This window comes from Prorops nasuta, unplaced genomic scaffold, assembly GCF_024137725.1.
Source record: "Prorops nasuta isolate Cenicafe-Biocafe unplaced genomic scaffold, Cenicafe_Pnas_1.2 PNAS00018, whole genome shotgun sequence".
NCBI classification, from domain to species: Eukaryota; Metazoa; Arthropoda; class Insecta; order Hymenoptera; family Bethylidae; genus Prorops; species Prorops nasuta.
The window spans coordinates 4,311,206-4,329,894 of record NW_027116815.1 but is presented as its reverse complement, the minus strand read 5'-3'; the positions used below and the strand labels follow the sequence as shown (position 1 = coordinate 4,329,894).

The window sequence follows — 18,689 nt, the reverse complement described above, 5'->3', positions numbered from 1 at the left end:
AATGGAGCGACGAAGCCACGAGGTCATCGTGTATGAGTGCGCATGGGAAGGAGGGATGGTTGGGTCTGGGTGGGGGTGGTGCGGCGGTGCGACGGTGCGGCGGTGGAGGAGAGGTGGTAGAGATTGTGGAGAAGGGCAGGGGGAGTAAGAGAGCGAGGGAGCCAGGAGAGGCGCAGTCAGACAGTCAGGCAGGCAAGCCGCCCGGCAAGCGAGCAACCAACCAACCAACCGACGGACCGACCGACCGACCGACCCGACCAACCAACCAACCAAGCAAGCAAGCTAGGCAGACAGACAGGAAGGAAGGCGGCAGAGGCACTAGGCTAGGCTAGGCTATAGGCCAGGAAGGCTAGTAGCGCAGGCATCGCGGCCAGAAAGCCAGGAGGCAGCCAGCGCACCAGCCAAGACCACTAGATCCGCTCGGCTTACCCGACTTAGAGACTTAAGCCGGCAGGCAGTCCGAAAGGCTCAACCGGCTAAGCCTGGCGGACCCACCTACCACTACCAAGGCCACTACGCAACGCACCTACCAGTACCAACAACAACCAGTTTACTACCTACCGAGACTCTTTCTTCTTAAACCTCCTTCTCCTCTTCTTCTTCTTCTTCATCTTCATCTTCTTCGACTTCTTCGATTTCTTCTTCTCTTCTTCTTCTTCTACCCCTACTCCTCCTCCCCCTCCTACTCCTATTCCTAATCCCGAGCCCCTTCTATCCCGTACACATCCTACCATCTCTCTTACCCTTTTCTAATTATCGAGAAAAAGTGATAACAGTGAAGACCAAGTGGCAATTGTGCTCGAATCAATATGGAGGCTGTGAATGGAAAGTCCTAATACGGAAGAGGACGAAATGAGTAGAGATTCTGTGTCGCTGCCTAAATAAAGGCAAGAGTCCACACTTTGCCGTGTGCTTTCGAAGGAATGCAAAGCGTTTCGACCAAAGATTCGATAAAAGGTGTCACGAGGTGGCGCGGTATCTTCGGTGGTGCATAGTTGGAGAGGACTATAGGGACGGGCCACTGTGGTCCCACTCTCTATCCCTCTCTCTCTCTCTCTCTCTCCTCTTGAATTTATAGACCGTGAAAAATCACAAGTGACTCTTCTCCTCAACCTCGAAGACATGGATTATCTAGCTGGTCCAACTGGCGACGAGTGAGAAACAACCTTAGCATCGGAAACGCGTGTGCGCTCGAGTTTTACCGCAAAAGTTGAAGATATTAATCCCGCTAGAAGCGTAAGAGGATCGTCAAGGGCGTTAGGAATCGATCAAGGTTTTTTATGGCTCGACTATCCGTTCGGCTGATAAAGGGTCAAGTGCGTAAATAGAGTCTGTGGAAGCGCGCGCGGGCGCGCGCGCTGTCAGCCGTCGGCCGACGGCTCCTTCACCGCTGGAAAATTCTCTTTGGGAGGTTGTCGCGTTGTCAAAAGAGGGAGAGAGAAAGAGGGAGGGGTGGTGCATCGGGAAGGGTGAGGAAGCTGAAAAGTGAAACTGGGCCTTCGAGGCCGTTGTTAATCGAGGTACGAGGTGTACGGAACGGTCAACACGACGTTAACCTTCTACAGTATGGAGCGCGGCGGGGTCGGGGGTAGCCTCGAGCTCGCCGGCGGGAGTGGAGGAGGCGGCGGTAGCGGAGGATCCGGGAACGCGGACCTCTGTCTGCAGGATCTCGTCACGGGGTCCTCCAGCGGTCTCTCGGTTCAGCATCATCAGCACGCCGCCGCTTCCATGGCCGGCCTCCACTCGACCGATCATCTCCAGAACGCCATGCACCATCATGACCTTCATGGTAACTCTCATCACGACGCCACCATGCTTCACAGTTCCAATCATCAGTTGCATCACGAACCCCTCGAGAAACTTAAACGTGGTGAGTCGTTAGCAATTCGTCAAACCTTTCCTCTCTCTCCTTCTCTCTCTCTCTCTCTATAGTATTCCATGAAAATCTCGTATTTCCATCAATGAATGGAAAACTCGGGGACAATGACCGATTTGCCAGCGGCATCCGGCTTTATCGAGGAAAAGCCTAATTTCCCCGAGAAATATGCTTTTCCTTCCTTGTACAGCCATGAAAAAACGTAATGGGCCATAAACGAAGATTTATTAACTTCTTAAGTAGTGCATATACGCGAAGCGTGCTGTACGCTGTACGTGCAGGCTGATGTTAGCGCAGACGCATCACCGGGGCCAATAAATTTCCTGCGAAACCAATCTCAAGGAGATTCGCTGGAAAGATCGCAAGACATTTTTGATCTTCAAAATGTGTAATGTACGTCACTTTGACGATATAAATAATGCGACTCGTGCATTCTCTTTTAATATCTCTCAATTCAACCGGAATTGTCGATTGTTCATTATACCGATAGCATCGATCTCCTATCAGTAAATTTCGAGTCTTTTGTAATTCGACGCGGCTGATTAAAGTGTGACATTTCCAAATCAAGATTGATATATGTGCATTTCACGATTCGACCAAAGGAACAAAATATCTGTAGCGCGATATCTTTTGTTTTCTTTCGCATTCTGCAAATCATATTAACGATATTGATTTCTTACGTTCCGAACGAATATTTTCCTTCGAAGCATTCTCTATGTAAAGAAGCATATAGTCTACCGTATATAACCTTGCCGTGTCTCGCAGAGGTACTTATCATACAGCTACAGAGCAGAAGGAAATCATTTTACAGCAATCATCCATTAAACCCGTGTTATAATAAAACTCGATCGTTCTCAAGTACGCTTATCACCAAATTATTCGTAAGATTCCAATTAGAGAAAAAAAAAAAAAATTTGGTTCCCTTGATAAATTCAGCGAGATACTACGAATCATTGAATAATCGAGCAATAAAATCTCTTTCTCTTTTCCGTTCTTCCCTCTCTCTCTCTTTTTCCCTTTTTTATTATTATTTTTTTATTTTTTTTTTTTTTTGTTAACCATTGTTCCGCGTAAGCTTTTCGGTAATAAAGCAGCGTTGATTTTTGTCAGGTGCCAGTCAAACAGATAAGTTTTTAGTACAAACGACTTTGATAAGCATTGCGCGCCCATCGTGTTATTCCACTGGGTGATACGATGTGACAGATAAAATTTCGGGCTGCTTGCGTTAATGCGAGAGAGAAAGAGAGAGAGAGAGAGAGATATCCGGAATAGATTGTTCCCTCTCCTGAACTATGCGACAATGTACAGTATAATGTTAACATGCTCGGCCAACAAGCGAGAATTACAACGCAGCAGATATTATCGATTTTTCAAGTTTCGGCATTTCGAGCGAGATTTTACGATAGAATTCAGCATGGGAAGTATCAGCATCGGTTCCTCGTAATCCCTCAAAGTTTTTTCATTAATGATGAAAGAAAGTAATATTTCGAGACGATCTCGAGCCGAGGGTACTTTGGTTTGTTTATAAAAACATGAAAAAAAGGGAAAGAGAGAGAGAGAGAGAGAGAGAGAGAAGAGCAAAAGCTTGCTGGTAGTGATCTCGGCGAGGAAGTAAGAAATACGCTCTCTCGGTGGCGCTACCACCTGTTTTGTGATTCATTAACTCACCGGCTTATCGGGATAAGACAGACTTATCCGGGGCTCGAACCCGACACTGCGGCTAAACCCGATCTTATTCCAATGGCATCCCACCTATCCCCGTTTCTCCTCGAGTCTCGGTCGAACCACACGAGCAAACGGCATCCTCCTTGCACTCTGAACTTTTAGTCAGCATTCCCTTTTTACTTTTCTTTTTCTATATAGCCTACTCTTACTCTTATGTACTCTTACTTTCGTGGTATATAAGGTAACCGATTCGCTGCAGTGATATATCCGTGCATATCAGACTATGTATGTATATACACGAGAACATGCGAAAAACGTTTATTATAGAGGACGTAGAAATACATACTTTATTAAAGTATACGTAATACGTGTATATCATGTGCAAGAATAAGGAAGCATTGAAAGAGAGAGAGAGTATACGAATGGGATTTTATGAAATATATAAGTGATTGAGCTCAGAGAGATTGTTCGAGTAGTTTAACCCTTTGAAAGATATTTTGTCAACAGTGTGGCATAAGGTCGATCAGGAATGCTAAAGTCATTAAGCGCGCAGCCCTTTATTATGGCGTGCGCGGCTTTCCAATCGACTGGCAGATGCGCCAAAGTCAACCCTTGTGCCCTTTCGGCTAATGGTGTTGACAAATTGCTCGGGTAGCCGCGTATCTCTCTCCGGGGAGGCCACACGCCAAATTCAGCTAGCCGCACACCAGCTTATGTAGCCTGCATCTCGCAAGAGAGAGAGAGAGAGACTGTGTCGCATACGAGAAAATAGATCTATTCCAAGGAGACGACCTGTTATACCGATCGGATTAATTTTTTCTGAAACCTCAGGGGAATGACTCCACCATCCTGCTCCTCTTCTATATATATATATATATATATACGTGCATACGTGAATATAATGTATATATATATATATATCACGCTATCATAACGCGTATTATTCTTCATTAGGAGTAATGCTTGTTTTTCTCATAGAGAACTTCTTATACATATATATATGTACACATATATACCTCCATATCCGATGAAGGCTTTCTCGTTTCGCATCGAGAGCCATCTTCTTGGATTTTTTCATCGAAAAGTTTGATGAAGTAAGGTTTTGATAGTTCTCTTTTCTCGTAAGAGTTTTTCAGTGACGTTTTAAAACTCGTTTTCAAGCAATTTTTATTTAGTCCCTGTGCGCGGGTGACGGGCAAGCACGTGACAGAAGCCGACGCGACGCGACGCCCCGAGGAGGAAAATCTCTGAGCGAGAGCCGATTTTCCGGCCCGACTCGATTCCCTATCACCGAGCCAATTGAGATGATCCTCGCTCGTGGCAGTGGCAGCCATCGGCTACGGCCCCGAAGGATCAACATAGAAATGAACTGATTTCCTTCCCATTATCTCGCTGGAGAGGCTGCGCTTGGTATATGGAGCTCTATATAGCGAGTCCTATCTATTCTCTCTCTCTCTCTCTCTCTCTTATATATACTAAAGGGATCTATTACTGTTCTCTCGTAGACAAAATCGAAAGTTTTCTTATTTTTATTAAATAATTTAGCAATTTATTCATTCGATATACAACGTCTGTGTATATGTATATTAGCTATAGTACAATTTATAGTGGGAGGAGTGTGCGTCAATAAGCTGGCCGCGGCATTACTGATTGAATTAATAGCGTAAGAGTAGACGTGACTTTCGATAATTTATCGGAAGTACTATATATATGTTTATGGGAAAGCCGTAGTTCCTGGCTTGGCTCTCCTGTGCGTTTCCCGTGAGCGCCAGGCTGTCTGGGTTCTCGCAGTACCCTCAGCACCCCTCTCACTCACGCTCCTCGGCTGCTCCACCGGCTCCACGCTCTCCTTTTCTCCGGACACCCTCGTCATGCTCCCGTTAAGGCCCATGAACGCATCTCGCCCATCTCCAGTTCTCGGGTTACTTATCGCTTCCATGTGCTCTTTCCTCTCTCTCTCTCTCTCTCTCTCTCTCTCTCTCTCTCTCTAAAGCGTTAGGACGTCAAAGCGTCAATTTCAACTCGAACAAATTATTGCCACCCGTCAGAGACAAATCCTATCTAGGAATTTTCTCCCTCTCTCTCTTTTCTCCCTGACATTTTCATGTCAGACAAACAAAACTCTGTTTACACGTTCATCGCACTTGCCTTGCCTGACTTGACTGAAATTTACAAGGCCATGCAAGGCGCGCGGGGCCTCTTATTTGCCTCGTAGAACGTATACACAAGGACACTGTCATTTCAAAACTCGCTCGGTATTCTGCGTCTTGGCACCTGTATGGTTAAGGAGTTATCTTTCTAACGAGCTTCGAATCGTACAAAACCCAATTGTCTAATATTTAAAACAATCCAATAATTTTCTTTCTAAATAATCGTCTCGAGAAATGTTTAAAATTCTATAAGGGTTGCGGTCTCGCGTGCAACAATGATGGCCAGTGCGGTTAACTAACAAACGACTTCCTATAAGGAAGTCAAGGATTAAGGGATTATGGGCGGGTAGGTCGGTAGCTGCATTGACTTCCTTCGAAAGTCGTGCGTCCCGGTCCCCCAGCTTCAGCGGAGACCTCACGGACAGGTGTTCCCGTCACGCCTGCGGAACGACCGGCCGGGTCCCTATACCCTGCACGCATCTTCCCAAAATTCACCTCTCATTTTTCTTCCACGTCGTCCCACCCCCTCCACGACCATTATCACTATTGAGATCGACACCTCGGGCCTGTCTCTCTCGCATCAATCTCTATCGCTTATATACATCTAAAGGCGCACACGTGCATCCACACACGAGTTACCTTAACATACTCGCTTTTTTCTTCTCACCAAACATATACGATTAAAACGAAGTTGGAGCCAAAGACGATCGAAACCGATCTACTCGCTCGCCGAGGAATTCACGCGCGAGCGCCAAGCTTTATAACGCTGATTTTGCTGAGTAAGCACCGCACCGCGAAGAGATTAGCGTGGAAGAATTTTGGCGAGTCTGGAGTGTCTGGACGGCGCGGCTCGCCGAGTCGAATTCTCGTGTGACTTTTCAAGCGCAGCGCAGCTGCGCAATATGGATATTTCGACGACCCTGCCTTTTCCGTAACCCTCTGCACGCAGGAGTTTCGTTACATCGCGACACGCTCCACCAAACACTCGCAATTTTTATGCCACGTGTTATTTTATTCATAGGCTCGCACGTTATCCAACCTCCTGTACGATTATATCCACGAAAATCTGTGTAAGAATCTTGCATTCCCTCCTCGATCCACGTATATATATATATATATATATATATATATATACATCATGACACATTTGAAGATTTTATCAATTAATTTCCAAGACGGTTAATCGTTGGCTCATAGCGCGAAACAATTAAGAGATCCAACGAGGTGTCTGAAATGTGACGAACGGAATTATTATTACATCGGGGGGAGTATAGCTGTAGGGATGGCTGATATATAGTGGCTCGATCCGGACAAGAAAAAGATGGGGACTAAATGGGACGTAACGGGACGGGAATGAGACGGGATGCGGGATGAGAAGGGGGGACGCATCGCTGCGTGCACAGCCGCCCGTAAAATCCGTGCGGATTAGCAAGCCACTAATATATCCCGCGGGTAAAAACGCGCACGGAGCAGCTGAGATATTCGTTGGTCCCCCTTAAGAGACGCGCATGGCTCGGTTTGTCTTTGGCGTAAAATAACTGGAAGCCGAGGAAAAGTAATAAATTTCTGAGTTACAACCTGTCTACTTGGTGCGCGTGCCTTTCTCACTCGTACTCGCTTCCTTTCTTTTTCCTCCTTGGCTCCTTCCTCGCTCCCTTGAAAATACAACACAAGTGTCGTGAAAGCAATGCTTCCCAACTATACGGACAGAATCCCGGCGTGCGTGGAAAAACACATGCTAGCCAGTGCAACGGAACACCCAGGCTGGAAAAACCTTCACTTTCCTTTCCTACGTATATATACCTTACGTATTCTTCCGGGAAGCACGCTAGTCGAAACCACTTAATCCGTCTCTTCTCTCCGAAATTTATATACGCGGGAGAAACTCAAAATCCAACCAACCTCTATCTTTGCACTGCGATCGTTCCTTTTCTGCTTTCCCCGAATCTTTCCTATATTTTATCATATAATTCCCGACTACAATACTCGACTGGAGTATCAAGGAACTCGTATTACTGCGCACGTAACGAAAGCGTCAGATTTTGACAGACTGCATGGCATAATATATGTGTAGTAGAGGTCGAGTAGCTATAATATCGAAGGAGAAATTCTCTCGCTTGACAACATTTTTCCGTCCTGTTACACGACTCGGTCTCTTTCCTATTGTATGTATATATATAGTAATCTAGAGTATGGGCAGTTGTACAAAAGCGATCCAATGTCTTCTCGGGTCTGGCCAATTTTCCGTAGGGGGTCTCGCGTGGGAAAGGACGTCAAACAGCCAGCTTTTCCGATTATGCGTATGTATATCATACGAAATTCTGAATCTATCGAAACCAATTGAAATGTACAGTGACAGGTAATAGTAATTGGATCGATATATAACAAACATGGAATTGGTTAATTTTTTAGGAAAAAATACCGTAGTTAACAGCTCGTCGTACCCATACACAATCTGTTTGGCGACAAGATATCGGACGATAAGGCCACCGCGATGTCGTAACACGAAACGCGCTCCTATATTCTCTCTCTCTCTCTCTCTCTCTCTCTCTCTCTCTCTCTCTCTCTCTCGGGAAACCGAGATCCTAGACAAATAGATCGTTACCTTCGCTTCCTAAACTCGACTATTGACAAGACACTAATTATGCTTACAACGGTTGAATAAAACTTTATCGCAGAGCAAAATTGGTTGAATTTTTGTCAAGGTCGCGAGGTAGCTTTTGTCTCTTTCTGAAAAGCTGTGAAAAAAAAGCATACAATTGATATATATATATATATATATAGTGGGAGATGGAGAGGCGCGCGACGCGACGGCATTTTGCGATATTCGCGTCTGATCGAGAGCACTTCAAAGTGCCGCTCGAACACGGCTATCAACGCAATACTTACTATGTACACGCGTTCTCGACCAGATACGAGATACGAGGAATCTCGAGCACAAATAAGAAAGCTTACTACTATCCGTCGACGTGTTTGACAGTTGTATCCCCTGTGTATTCGTAATTTCACCGTTTTCTCGCGATACCTCGCCGGCATTGAGCAGGCACATCTGTCAGCACCCCCCTCCTCTTCTTCTCACCTACAAAAACTATATACACAGTAACTTAATTCAATTTAACGATCTCGTCCACGATGGGAAAGACTAAATAAATTCAACTGCAATTTTCGAGATTGATCGAGACGCTAGGAGAATGTTGGCGAAAAGTCTTGCCGAGTAAAAAAAGCCGATGATAGATTTACGTATCAGCTGGCGTTGATCGTTGGGGAATGAGAAATATGTATAGAGGCGAGAGGTGTACAAACGCATTTGGCAGGAGTGTCGGAGTTTGTAGGCAGTAAATCGAGTCGAGTTATGTGGCGACTAATTGTGAGCCTAGTCCCTCCTGCCTCCGCCTCCGCCTCATCCGCCTGCCATCCCCGACCGCCAGCAGCAAACCAAATATAACTAAACGGAGCGTTTAGTGAAACGACCCCTAGCCCCCCCCCCCAACTCCGGCCCTCGGCCCGAAACAACGATTAAGTTCTTCGTGCAGTGGAGAACATATTCTCGTATTACGTAGCGCGATCGCAGCCTGTCAAGTCGCAGCTTGTCTCTTCTGAAAAGTCGATAGATATTTGTGGCTGCAGCTGATGCAAGCGCTGCCATGCATGCGGTTGCAGGAGGAAGCTAGGCCATCATGAAGCTGTGTATAGACTATACCGCATATATCGCGCGACGGTACTGCAACTTTTCTCTTGACGTGTTTCAGTCTGGGCCCAGAGCGACTTCCGGGACGAGACGAACGGGAGTTTGGCTCGGCTGGATGGCACGGGCCACGGGGCTCACACCCCCGGGGGCAGCAACCCCGGCACGCCCGGAACCACACCGAGTACACCGTCCACCGGCTTCTCAACGGGTCAACCTAGATCCCGGACCGATGGGACGAGTCATCGGCAGGAGAACCGGAAACGACCTGCCCTCGAGGTCAAGCACGAATTGGGCGCCGGTGGGGGCGTCGTGTCTCCCGCCGGCGGTGCCGGCGGCGGCGTCGTCGGGGTCAACGACGCCGACGACAAGGACGGCAAGAAGAACAAGCGTCAGAGGCGGCAGCGGACCCACTTCACGTCCCAACAACTTCAAGAACTCGAAGCCACCTTTATGAGGAATCGATACCCCGACATGTCCACCAGAGAGGAAATAGCGCTCTGGACCAACCTCACGGAAGCTCGCGTCAGGGTAAGCTGCTTTCCACTTCAACCTTAATTTCCGTTCAACTAAATTCCATCATCGACATCGGTATCGCTCCACCGCTCATCGTGGTTGCTCTTTCGCTCGACCGAGCTTTCCTACGTGCATACATGTGCTATATACTCCAGACTATGCGTATAGCAAACAATTTCGAGACTCGATCGCGACGCGCAGGCGCCTGTCTCGCTGCCTTAAAACACACGTACACGCACACACGCGCAAACTCTCTCTCTCTCTCTCTCTCTCTCTCTCTCTCTCTCTCTCTCTCTCTGTTTCTCTCATGGGATTCAGGCGATGGCGCCAAAAAACTTACAATGGCCGCATTCAGACGTATCGATTGCAAAAGCAACACGAGCTTCGTCTCCGTACTACATTATATATATAATATATATATATATATATATATATGCTTCTCGGTGGCCCACGTGCGTCCTTCAAATTCGTGAAAGACTATAATAACCCTGAATCAGGTATTGGAAACTTTTAAAATCAATAATTATGGATCAAGTGAGAAAAATTTGTCTACACTTATGACGAATAATAGGGGAAAACAATAATGATGATTTGGATTGATTTTGGTGGATCGGAGATCCGTGCCGCGTCAGCAATTTCCGTCATAGCACGGAGGGATGAGAGAAGTTGGAGGAAGAATAATGAGACGCGTATGTATATATATATATATATATATATATATGTAGGTATATATACATGCGCGCAGCGCAGTTCGCGCAGTTCACGAGGGAAGCTTTGCGCCGGTAAGCCCTCGTGGATTTATAGAACCGCACACAGCATGCCACGATGTTCCCGCCACGCCACGCCACGCCATGCCACGCCACGCCACTATACGCCATGTACCAAAATTCTACGAATCCCCTCTCGCTCGTTCGCGTGCGATACGCGATCGAACACCCTCTTTCTCCGTCCAAGTCCCTCACCCCCGTCCATATAACTTTACGACTTCTTCTTTCTCCATACGCGCTCGATCCTTCTTCTTATTCGATCCGTTCAATTTTCAACTCGTCGCAGACGTAAATTTCTCTCCCAGAATCATTCCAGCTGACAAAATGGTCGATAACACGTAGGCGAGATGCAGATTGGAGCAGCGGTTGGTTTAATTATTGGCTGGACTAATGAAGATGTTCTCTGGGCTGAGGCTCTGTCGTTGGATGCTGCAGGAGTATATGGGGAGGGGGGAGGTAGGTGCAGTTATCTGCAAAGAGGCAGGCGTATGTTTCGGTCGGTGGCAGCAGAGCGCGGCTGTCCGAGATAATCCTCCGGTGATTAAGACCATAAATCCATCGGCGGATTAGTATGGTTGCACCGAGCACCGCACGCCACACTGCGGCGGCGCTTGGCTTCCGTTTGGTTCGGCTATTCAGCCTCCCCATCCCCCTATACTGCCCACCCTCCACTTCGCTACCTCCATCCGCACTCGTCTTTCCCGAACGCACGCATATATATATATATAATACTGGATATACCGCGCCTATACCACACATCCTCCTCCTCCTCCTCCTCCTCCTCTTCTGCAGGAGATGGATTTGATACGACTCGAATTCTGATTGGCCCTGAAATTCACAAAATCAGGTATGTATATATATATAATTGGAAAGGAATGCGTGAATATGGGCCAGAGTATAACATACTCCTATAGCATAACGTATAGTACGAGTCTTAACACGAAAGAGACTTTTTTCCCGTATATATAGATGGAGCATATGAGAGGAGAATGGAATATGCCAGAGGAATATGAGCAAAACGAGAAAGTAAAAAAAGGACGATAAATAAAGCGAGGGAGGAAAAAAGCAGAAATTATGAGAGAAAGAAAGCGATGATATATGGGTGGGTAGGAGAGGGAGAGGTAGAGAGAGAGGAGAGAAAAATGGTTAAACGTGAATGGAGAGAGAATGCAGGGTAGAGGGAGAGAGAGAGAGAGAGAGAGAAAGGTAGAGGAATATGGGTGCAGGACACTAATCTGTATGAGAGTGAGGATTACCAATGTCATCCGTATTCGGCTGGGTTAGCGGCTGTCACCGACCAATGCCATTGGTATATATCAATTATTACCTTTGCTTTGCCTCTCTGCTCGAATCCAACCTTCTCTCTCTCTCTCTCTCTCTCTCCCTCTCCCTCTCCCTCCCTCACCACGGCCACGAGCGATTTGCATTTTGCCCTTTCTACCCTACACCTAAAAACTGCATTTGCATCCAACAATATCACCGCTCTCATATATCATTCCTATTTAGGAAAAAGCCATTCGGCTCTCCCGCTACCTTCTCCAAATCAAATGGCAAAAATCTCTCTTATATATTTCAAAAGTGCCGCACTTGAATCGCACCGTTAAAAAGTCAAGGTGAGCAACGTGCGCCTCAATTTGAACAACAGATCGATTTAAGCGATAAACGCGCTATAAATGGACGAGTCGTAATCTCTAATTGGTGCGAGGCGATGCGTGTTTTTTCTTTGTTTTCTTGCCAAATCATGTATATACATCGGATAAATCAATGAATGTAGAGTCGACTGATGGATGATAAGGAGTGACGGGGTTTTATATCGAGAGAATGCACTGGGGCATTGTTTTCGCCAGAGAGCAAAATAAAGAAGAAAATTTGTATCGGCTACGATAGGAAGTTTGGTGCGTTGCATTTGGTCGCTCGTAAATTGTACGGGCCAGAAGGAGGCAGAGTTGCGTCTGCGGTGTGATGAGGTATTCTCCGTCTCTTTCGTGCCTCGGCGATGAATTCGCTTGGAAGGATAAAGCTCAGAAATGCGCCAGCCAGCCATTGACCGTTACGCTCGGATTAAATTGCTATTTGCAATCCGAGCTTTCCCATCCCTCTGCCTCTGATTTTTCCAAGTCGAAATTCCCTACAAGTCCCAATCCAAGTGGAACAAAGAGTCCTTCGATCGTTTTATTGCTGCAGTTGCAGACTACTTTCACGCGTGCAACGTCGAAGCAAACGTTATTGTTGTTTATATATTCGCCTTGCCAAAAATAAAATGCGATAAAGCGGCAAGATTAATAAATTATAGGAAACTTTTATCAACAGCTATCTCTCTGCGGGCTTTGTCACACCGTATCGTTGCGGAAATTGATATTTGGACAGTGGTGACTTGTGGTGTTGCGACGTGCAAAGTCGAGACTCGATCGACTCTCATCCGGGAACACTCATCGATGCCCCCGACAAAGCGACGGACGGACGAACCCGAAGGGTCGACCTTGAGCGTATCGCGTCCATCGGAACTTTGCGAATTTGCAATTTAAACGAGCGAAAAATCGAACGTTGCGGAAACCACGAGATTATATTCATAGTTGCGGCCAATAATCGTGATAAAGCGTGGAAATGAAATCGGGGTGCGTGGGAGGGAATATGAACCAATGAACCGCGTAACCATTTGTAAATTACGAATAAGTGGAAGAGGCTCGCGAGAGCGAGTGGGACGGCATTAAAAATCACGTGTTCCGCTTGAGCTCATAATCTCGTATAATCTTTTGCAAAGTTGTTAATACTCGCGGCTTACGGGTGTTAATTTAATATCCATACAGGTACGCCAACATTGAATATCCGAATCCCGCTGCAGCAGCTGTACCAGCTACTAGCACAACGATAAAAAAAATCCATAAAACTGCTCACCCATGCAGCAGCCAGCTATCTCCCATTCTCTGTCGCTCGAATCGCGCGCGATTCGACTCTCTCTCTCTCCCCCCTATTATTACTCCTTCGTTCTCCCACACTTATCGCGTCGTATACGCGACCGTCTCGTCCATTTCGCGTCTCTTCATGAATTAGGTATTTTTAGTGGCTCGCTAGATTTGTAATATATATTTCTGCAGGTGTTAGGTGATTTTTGGAAAATTGCGCAGCGTTGCGACCGATGAGAAAGCTCCGAGCGAACTTGTATACGACGATAAGCTCGACCCACACGGTGAGTTTGCAAAATTCGCAATAGCATCGCTGCTCGATTCGATCCTTAACGAGATTTATGGAGAAGCAGCGCGTTCCTAAATACTGTGTCTTATTATTACCGTTGGAAAGCGTCCGTCCGACGCGACGTGGCGTGAGAAAATGCCAGGATCGAGGCACGTTGGACGAAACTCTGAGAAGACAGGAGCGAGCACGTAGTAGGGCGTGCGAGTTTCCATGGAGAGACTTCCTGCGTTCCAGTTGACGGAATAACGCGGCGAGGAAGATGAATTTAAAAAAAAAAGAAAAATATCGTCCGACCCTCTCGAAAAAAATATAGCCACTATTTTGCAATGGAAATAATTCTGACGCGGTATCTCCGGGCTGAAAGGATAAAGGTGGGTGGCGGGAGCCGACCGAGTCCATAATTGCAACGAGATAAAAAGAGGCTGCTCCCAGGTTTCAGGAGGCTCTAGGAGAGTTTAATCCTCGAAGAGGCAAAAAAAAGTCACGGTACGTGAGAAATAAGATATTTGTGTTGCGAAGGGCCGAAGGATCGAGATGAGTACACAAAAAGCGAGATGAGAATTTGTAATTGGACTGAGAAGAGGAGGGAATAAGGTTATGGGGGGGGAGGGGGGGGGGGGGGGGAAGCTGGTTGTGGAAAAAGGGATCGCGAGGAGTGTGCGTGCGTGTGCGAGCTGTAGGAAGAAAGAGCTCGCGCGCGATTCTGAAAAAAAAGTGTTTGAGGAGAGAAAAGATGAGAGTAATGTGGTGAGAGGAATTATGCTCTCGCAAATAAATCAGAGCTCGCAATCGCGGGAATTCTTTGAAGGTGGCGGAGGAGGTAATCCTCGATGTAAAAAGATTTGCTTTCTGTTTGCTGCAAGAGTGACGAGCTTGGAAAGGATCCGGAGAGTGGCTGGCTGGCTGACTGTGTTCAGAATTATGGGCGCGGCGCACCGAGCTCCCAGGATACGCAGGGAGAGCAAAGTTAGAGGCGCGAAATCCTCGCGAAGCCCGGGATATCCGGAGGCTCCTTCGCGGAATTTATTTTTAATCAAGTGGCCTCTCCACGTTGCTGCCTTTCTCCTAGTACCATCATCCGATTTTTCTTCGTCGCCTTCCCTCACCCCTCGCTAATTGAACTCTTACACCACTTAGCAATGGTATCTATTATGGATTCAATCAATAGGCAAACTACAGTCAGATAATATTCCGATAGAGTCTCTCTCTCTCTCTCTCTCTCTCTCTCTCTCTCTCTCTCTCTCTCTCTCTCTTTCTCTACTGAAACAGTTAAATAATATACTATATATATATACATGTATAGCTTTCTATATATACGAATCATGGCAATTTCCTCGATTGCTTCGCGTATATAACGATCGCATCGAACCTCACCTATAGAGAGGGTTGAGTAGGCGAGTGGATTGACGCCGAGGGCTAGTGTGTGTGTATATATATATATATATATATATATATAAGGGAGGATGGCAACGGTCATGTTGCTGCTGCGGAGTAAGTTACATCAGAATGTCGTAGCTATGTGCACGTATACGTGTCGGAATAGACGGAGGAATGGTGGATAATATAATGATGGCGTCGCCAGGCGAGGAGGGGCGGGGCTACGAGGGGATCAATATTATCCTCCTCCACCTCCGCCTCCGCCGCCTCCGCCGCCACCGCCGGCTCCATAGCGCGCGCGTTCCCCTCTGCGCCAAGCCAACCTTCCCTCCTGCCTCGCGCGAGAGCACCCCTCTACTCACCATCCTCCGCCTATACGACTTCTCTCACCCACCCCACTCTCCCTTCCCTCTTTGCTCGTCTGCCTCGGCCTCCATCATTCCACCCCCACAATCTCACCCTCGCATTCTTCCACCCTTCTCTCCAAACCCGCATTTTTCTTCCTTCAACCACTTTCCTCTTCCTTACCCAACCAGTTTATACTCTTATACTTGTGTATATATATATATATATATATATATATATATATAGAATATCTCTCTCCCTCCGGACAGTTTTTCCAATTTCCATTCCACCCGGTATCCAGCACAACGCCGAAGAAAAATTACATCCGCAGCGTGGTAGAACGTGTCAGGTGAACGGTCGCACAGGTGTCTCCCGATGGCGCGTGATTAAGAAATTCAATGCGTTTAATAAGCCGATTGTCCGAACGGGGCGATGTCTAGTCGGGAATTAAGGGGGTGATCGTGGGGACCCGGCAGAATTAACTTATGGGCTGTGCGCACACACTCGCGTAAATTCACATGGATGGTATCGGTACATATAGGCAGGACTTTGATGGAGCGGGGAGCGAAGGGCAGCGCGCGGAGGTGGTCCACCCCACGGGGTGATTGATGAGACTTTCCCGGTCACGGTCTCATTACATTTATATAAGCTTTCGTAGATTGAGCCGTACGAAGGCTTACACGGTGGCGAGGGGTCGTGATTTGATGAGGTTTTATTGCTGGAATGACGCTACGGCTACGGGGCGATTGTTCAAGCATTTCCAGCCGCTCGACACCGGCGAAACATTGGATTTTCTCCCCGATTCATCGTCCCGTCTGATCTATCCCATTCATCCGTTCATCCGCTCATTCGCGGCATTGCATCGATAAAAATCAGAGCTGGAAATTTTGACGGCGCGCCCTACACTGTCCATAAGACTGTTAAATTACTCATCGTTTAATTATTCCTATTTGATCGTACAGCAATTGGTTAATTATATAACCATAACTCTTATACATGTATACGTTATTAGGAAAATCGATCCATGTTCCGAGATTCATTCGCCGAGTTTACTCGAGGACCACCGTGCGTACAGCCGCGAAGATCGCTCACAAACGCGAAGCTGCGTGCCTCCTAGATTTGGCTCGCGATCCTCTTAAAGTTTATGGGCGCGGCCTTTGCGTTTCACGGGCCGCGCGCCCCGAGGAAGTTTATTGATTCAGCAGCGACCGCATCTTTCGCCGACCAAGTTAAAGTCCCACGGTATTCCATGGCCCAGCATGGAATCTCCATCGAATCACGAGAATGAATCTGCGCTAATAGCGACGATGATCAACCAAAAGGACATTAGGATCTCGTTGGATTTTTTTACGGGAAATTGTTCGTTCGTGGACGTATTGGCTGAAATTTGCGCTTGCAGAGGGAGTCTGAGGAGTAATCGGGCGAGTCGATAGGTATTATTCTTCATTAAGGTGCTGGGTGCCACCCTCCGCTCGGCTGCGCTCCGTTCCATTCCGTTCCGTTCCGTTCCTCGATCGCCACTTTGAGAAGGAGTCGTCGCGGCTCTTAACGTGGCACGACTCGCGCGATCCCACTCGCAGTCATCCATCTTGCGGGGAGAGAGTTCCCCTTTGGCCCTCTGCCGCGCCTCTGCCACCCTCGAACTGGCGCAGCCAGGCCAGCCAGTACCGTAAACCCTCGATTCCCATAGCGTTCCTCGGCCTCCCTCGGCTCCCTCTCGCGCGCTCTGCGCATTACAGTTACGCCAGAGTGACGTGTATCCGAGCGCAACCAGTCGTATAATTGTAATTGCCGGGGCTAGGGTGCCCGAGAAGACTCCACTCCCGCCCGAACCTTTATTTCACTGGATGTCAAAGACGCGAGCTATATGTAGGAGTTAGAGATGATGAAGAACTGGAAGCTCGAGTTTGTACGGCCAATGCGCTCGTTCTTATTCAACGTTGTCTTTTATACTTTTTAGGATGCGAGTCGGTGGATGAGTTTTTTTTTTTTTTCGTTCTTCAGGGTATATGTAGCTTGTTGTGATCTTTATTCGAAATTCATTATATCATATCCGTAAAGTATATTGTATTTAGAAACAGAGAGTCGTGACAATAAACTCATCTAGCTTCTGGAATTTTCAATGTCCAATGTGTTACAGGTGTGGTTCAAGAACAGACGAGCAAAATGGCGGAAAAAGGAGAGAAACGCTATGAACGCGGCAGCGGCCGCCGCGGCTGATTTCAAGACTGGATTCAGCACGGCTGGATTGAACGGATTCATAGGACAACCGTTTCCGGATCCGGATGCACTCTACAGTTCGTACAATTACAACAACTGGGCGACGAAGGTGCCGTCACCGTTGAGTAGCAAGAGCTTCCCGTGGGTGAGCACTCTCGGGACCGTGATGCCTACTTCGTCGCACCACCACCATCACGCCCAGGTCAGTCCCGTCAATTGTTTCAACGCGGCGGCTGCAGCGGCAACTTCCGTCGCCGGAAACCACGTGGGTGGAATGTCAGTGTCCGTCGGGCAAGCAGCGACGTCCATGCTACCAGGAATGGGTTCGGGCTTGGGGGTGGCTGGTTCACCGGTGGCCGCTACGGGGGCAGCGTGCCCTTACGCCGCCCCCGCGGCCCCTCATCATCCCTACGGACCTTCGGTTTACGCACCGCATCACAGGAGCGCCGCTCCCACGGGAATTCCCGAATCCTGCACGGTCATGACTTCGAGCAGCATAGCGTCGCTGAGATTGAAGGCGAAGCAGCACAGCAGCGGTTACGGCTCGGTCGGAGGCGGCTCTTTTGGTACCGGAGGAACACCTGGTAGCATCAGTCCGGTTAGCTCGAGAGCATCGTCGGTTGGCGGTAGTGCGGGTGGTGGTAGTTTGAGTGCTTGTCAGTACGCGTTGAACAGTGCTGGCAGCGGAAATCCCCACTCGCCCGGTGGTCCCGAGGCCCACGGGAACGCAACGGCGAGGGCCCAGGTCTGAGGCGAAGCGGGGGCTGCCTCCAGCCCCCATCACCGAGTGGTCTCATCGTCCGGAACCTCCCTGTCGACCAGTCAGCTACTTCAGCAACAGCAGCAGCAGCAACAGCAGCAGCAACAACAACAACAGCAGCAGCAGCAACAACAGC

At 47.9% G+C, this 18,689-nt stretch overlaps 1 protein-coding gene across 1 annotated transcript; it reads left to right on the top strand.

Moving 5' to 3' along the window:
- Positions 1–233: 233 nt before the first annotated feature.
- Ptx1 (pituitary homeobox homolog Ptx1) lies at positions 234–18,552 on the top strand. Its single transcript, XM_066737742.1, has 3 exons — positions 234–1,867; positions 9,441–9,907; positions 17,714–18,552. The coding sequence occupies exons 1-3, from the start codon at positions 1,567–1,569 to the stop codon at positions 18,542–18,544; spliced, it is 1,599 nt and encodes a 532-aa protein (XP_066593839.1). The 5' UTR covers positions 234–1,566; the 3' UTR covers positions 18,545–18,552.
- The last annotated feature ends 137 nt before the right edge of the window (positions 18,553–18,689 follow it).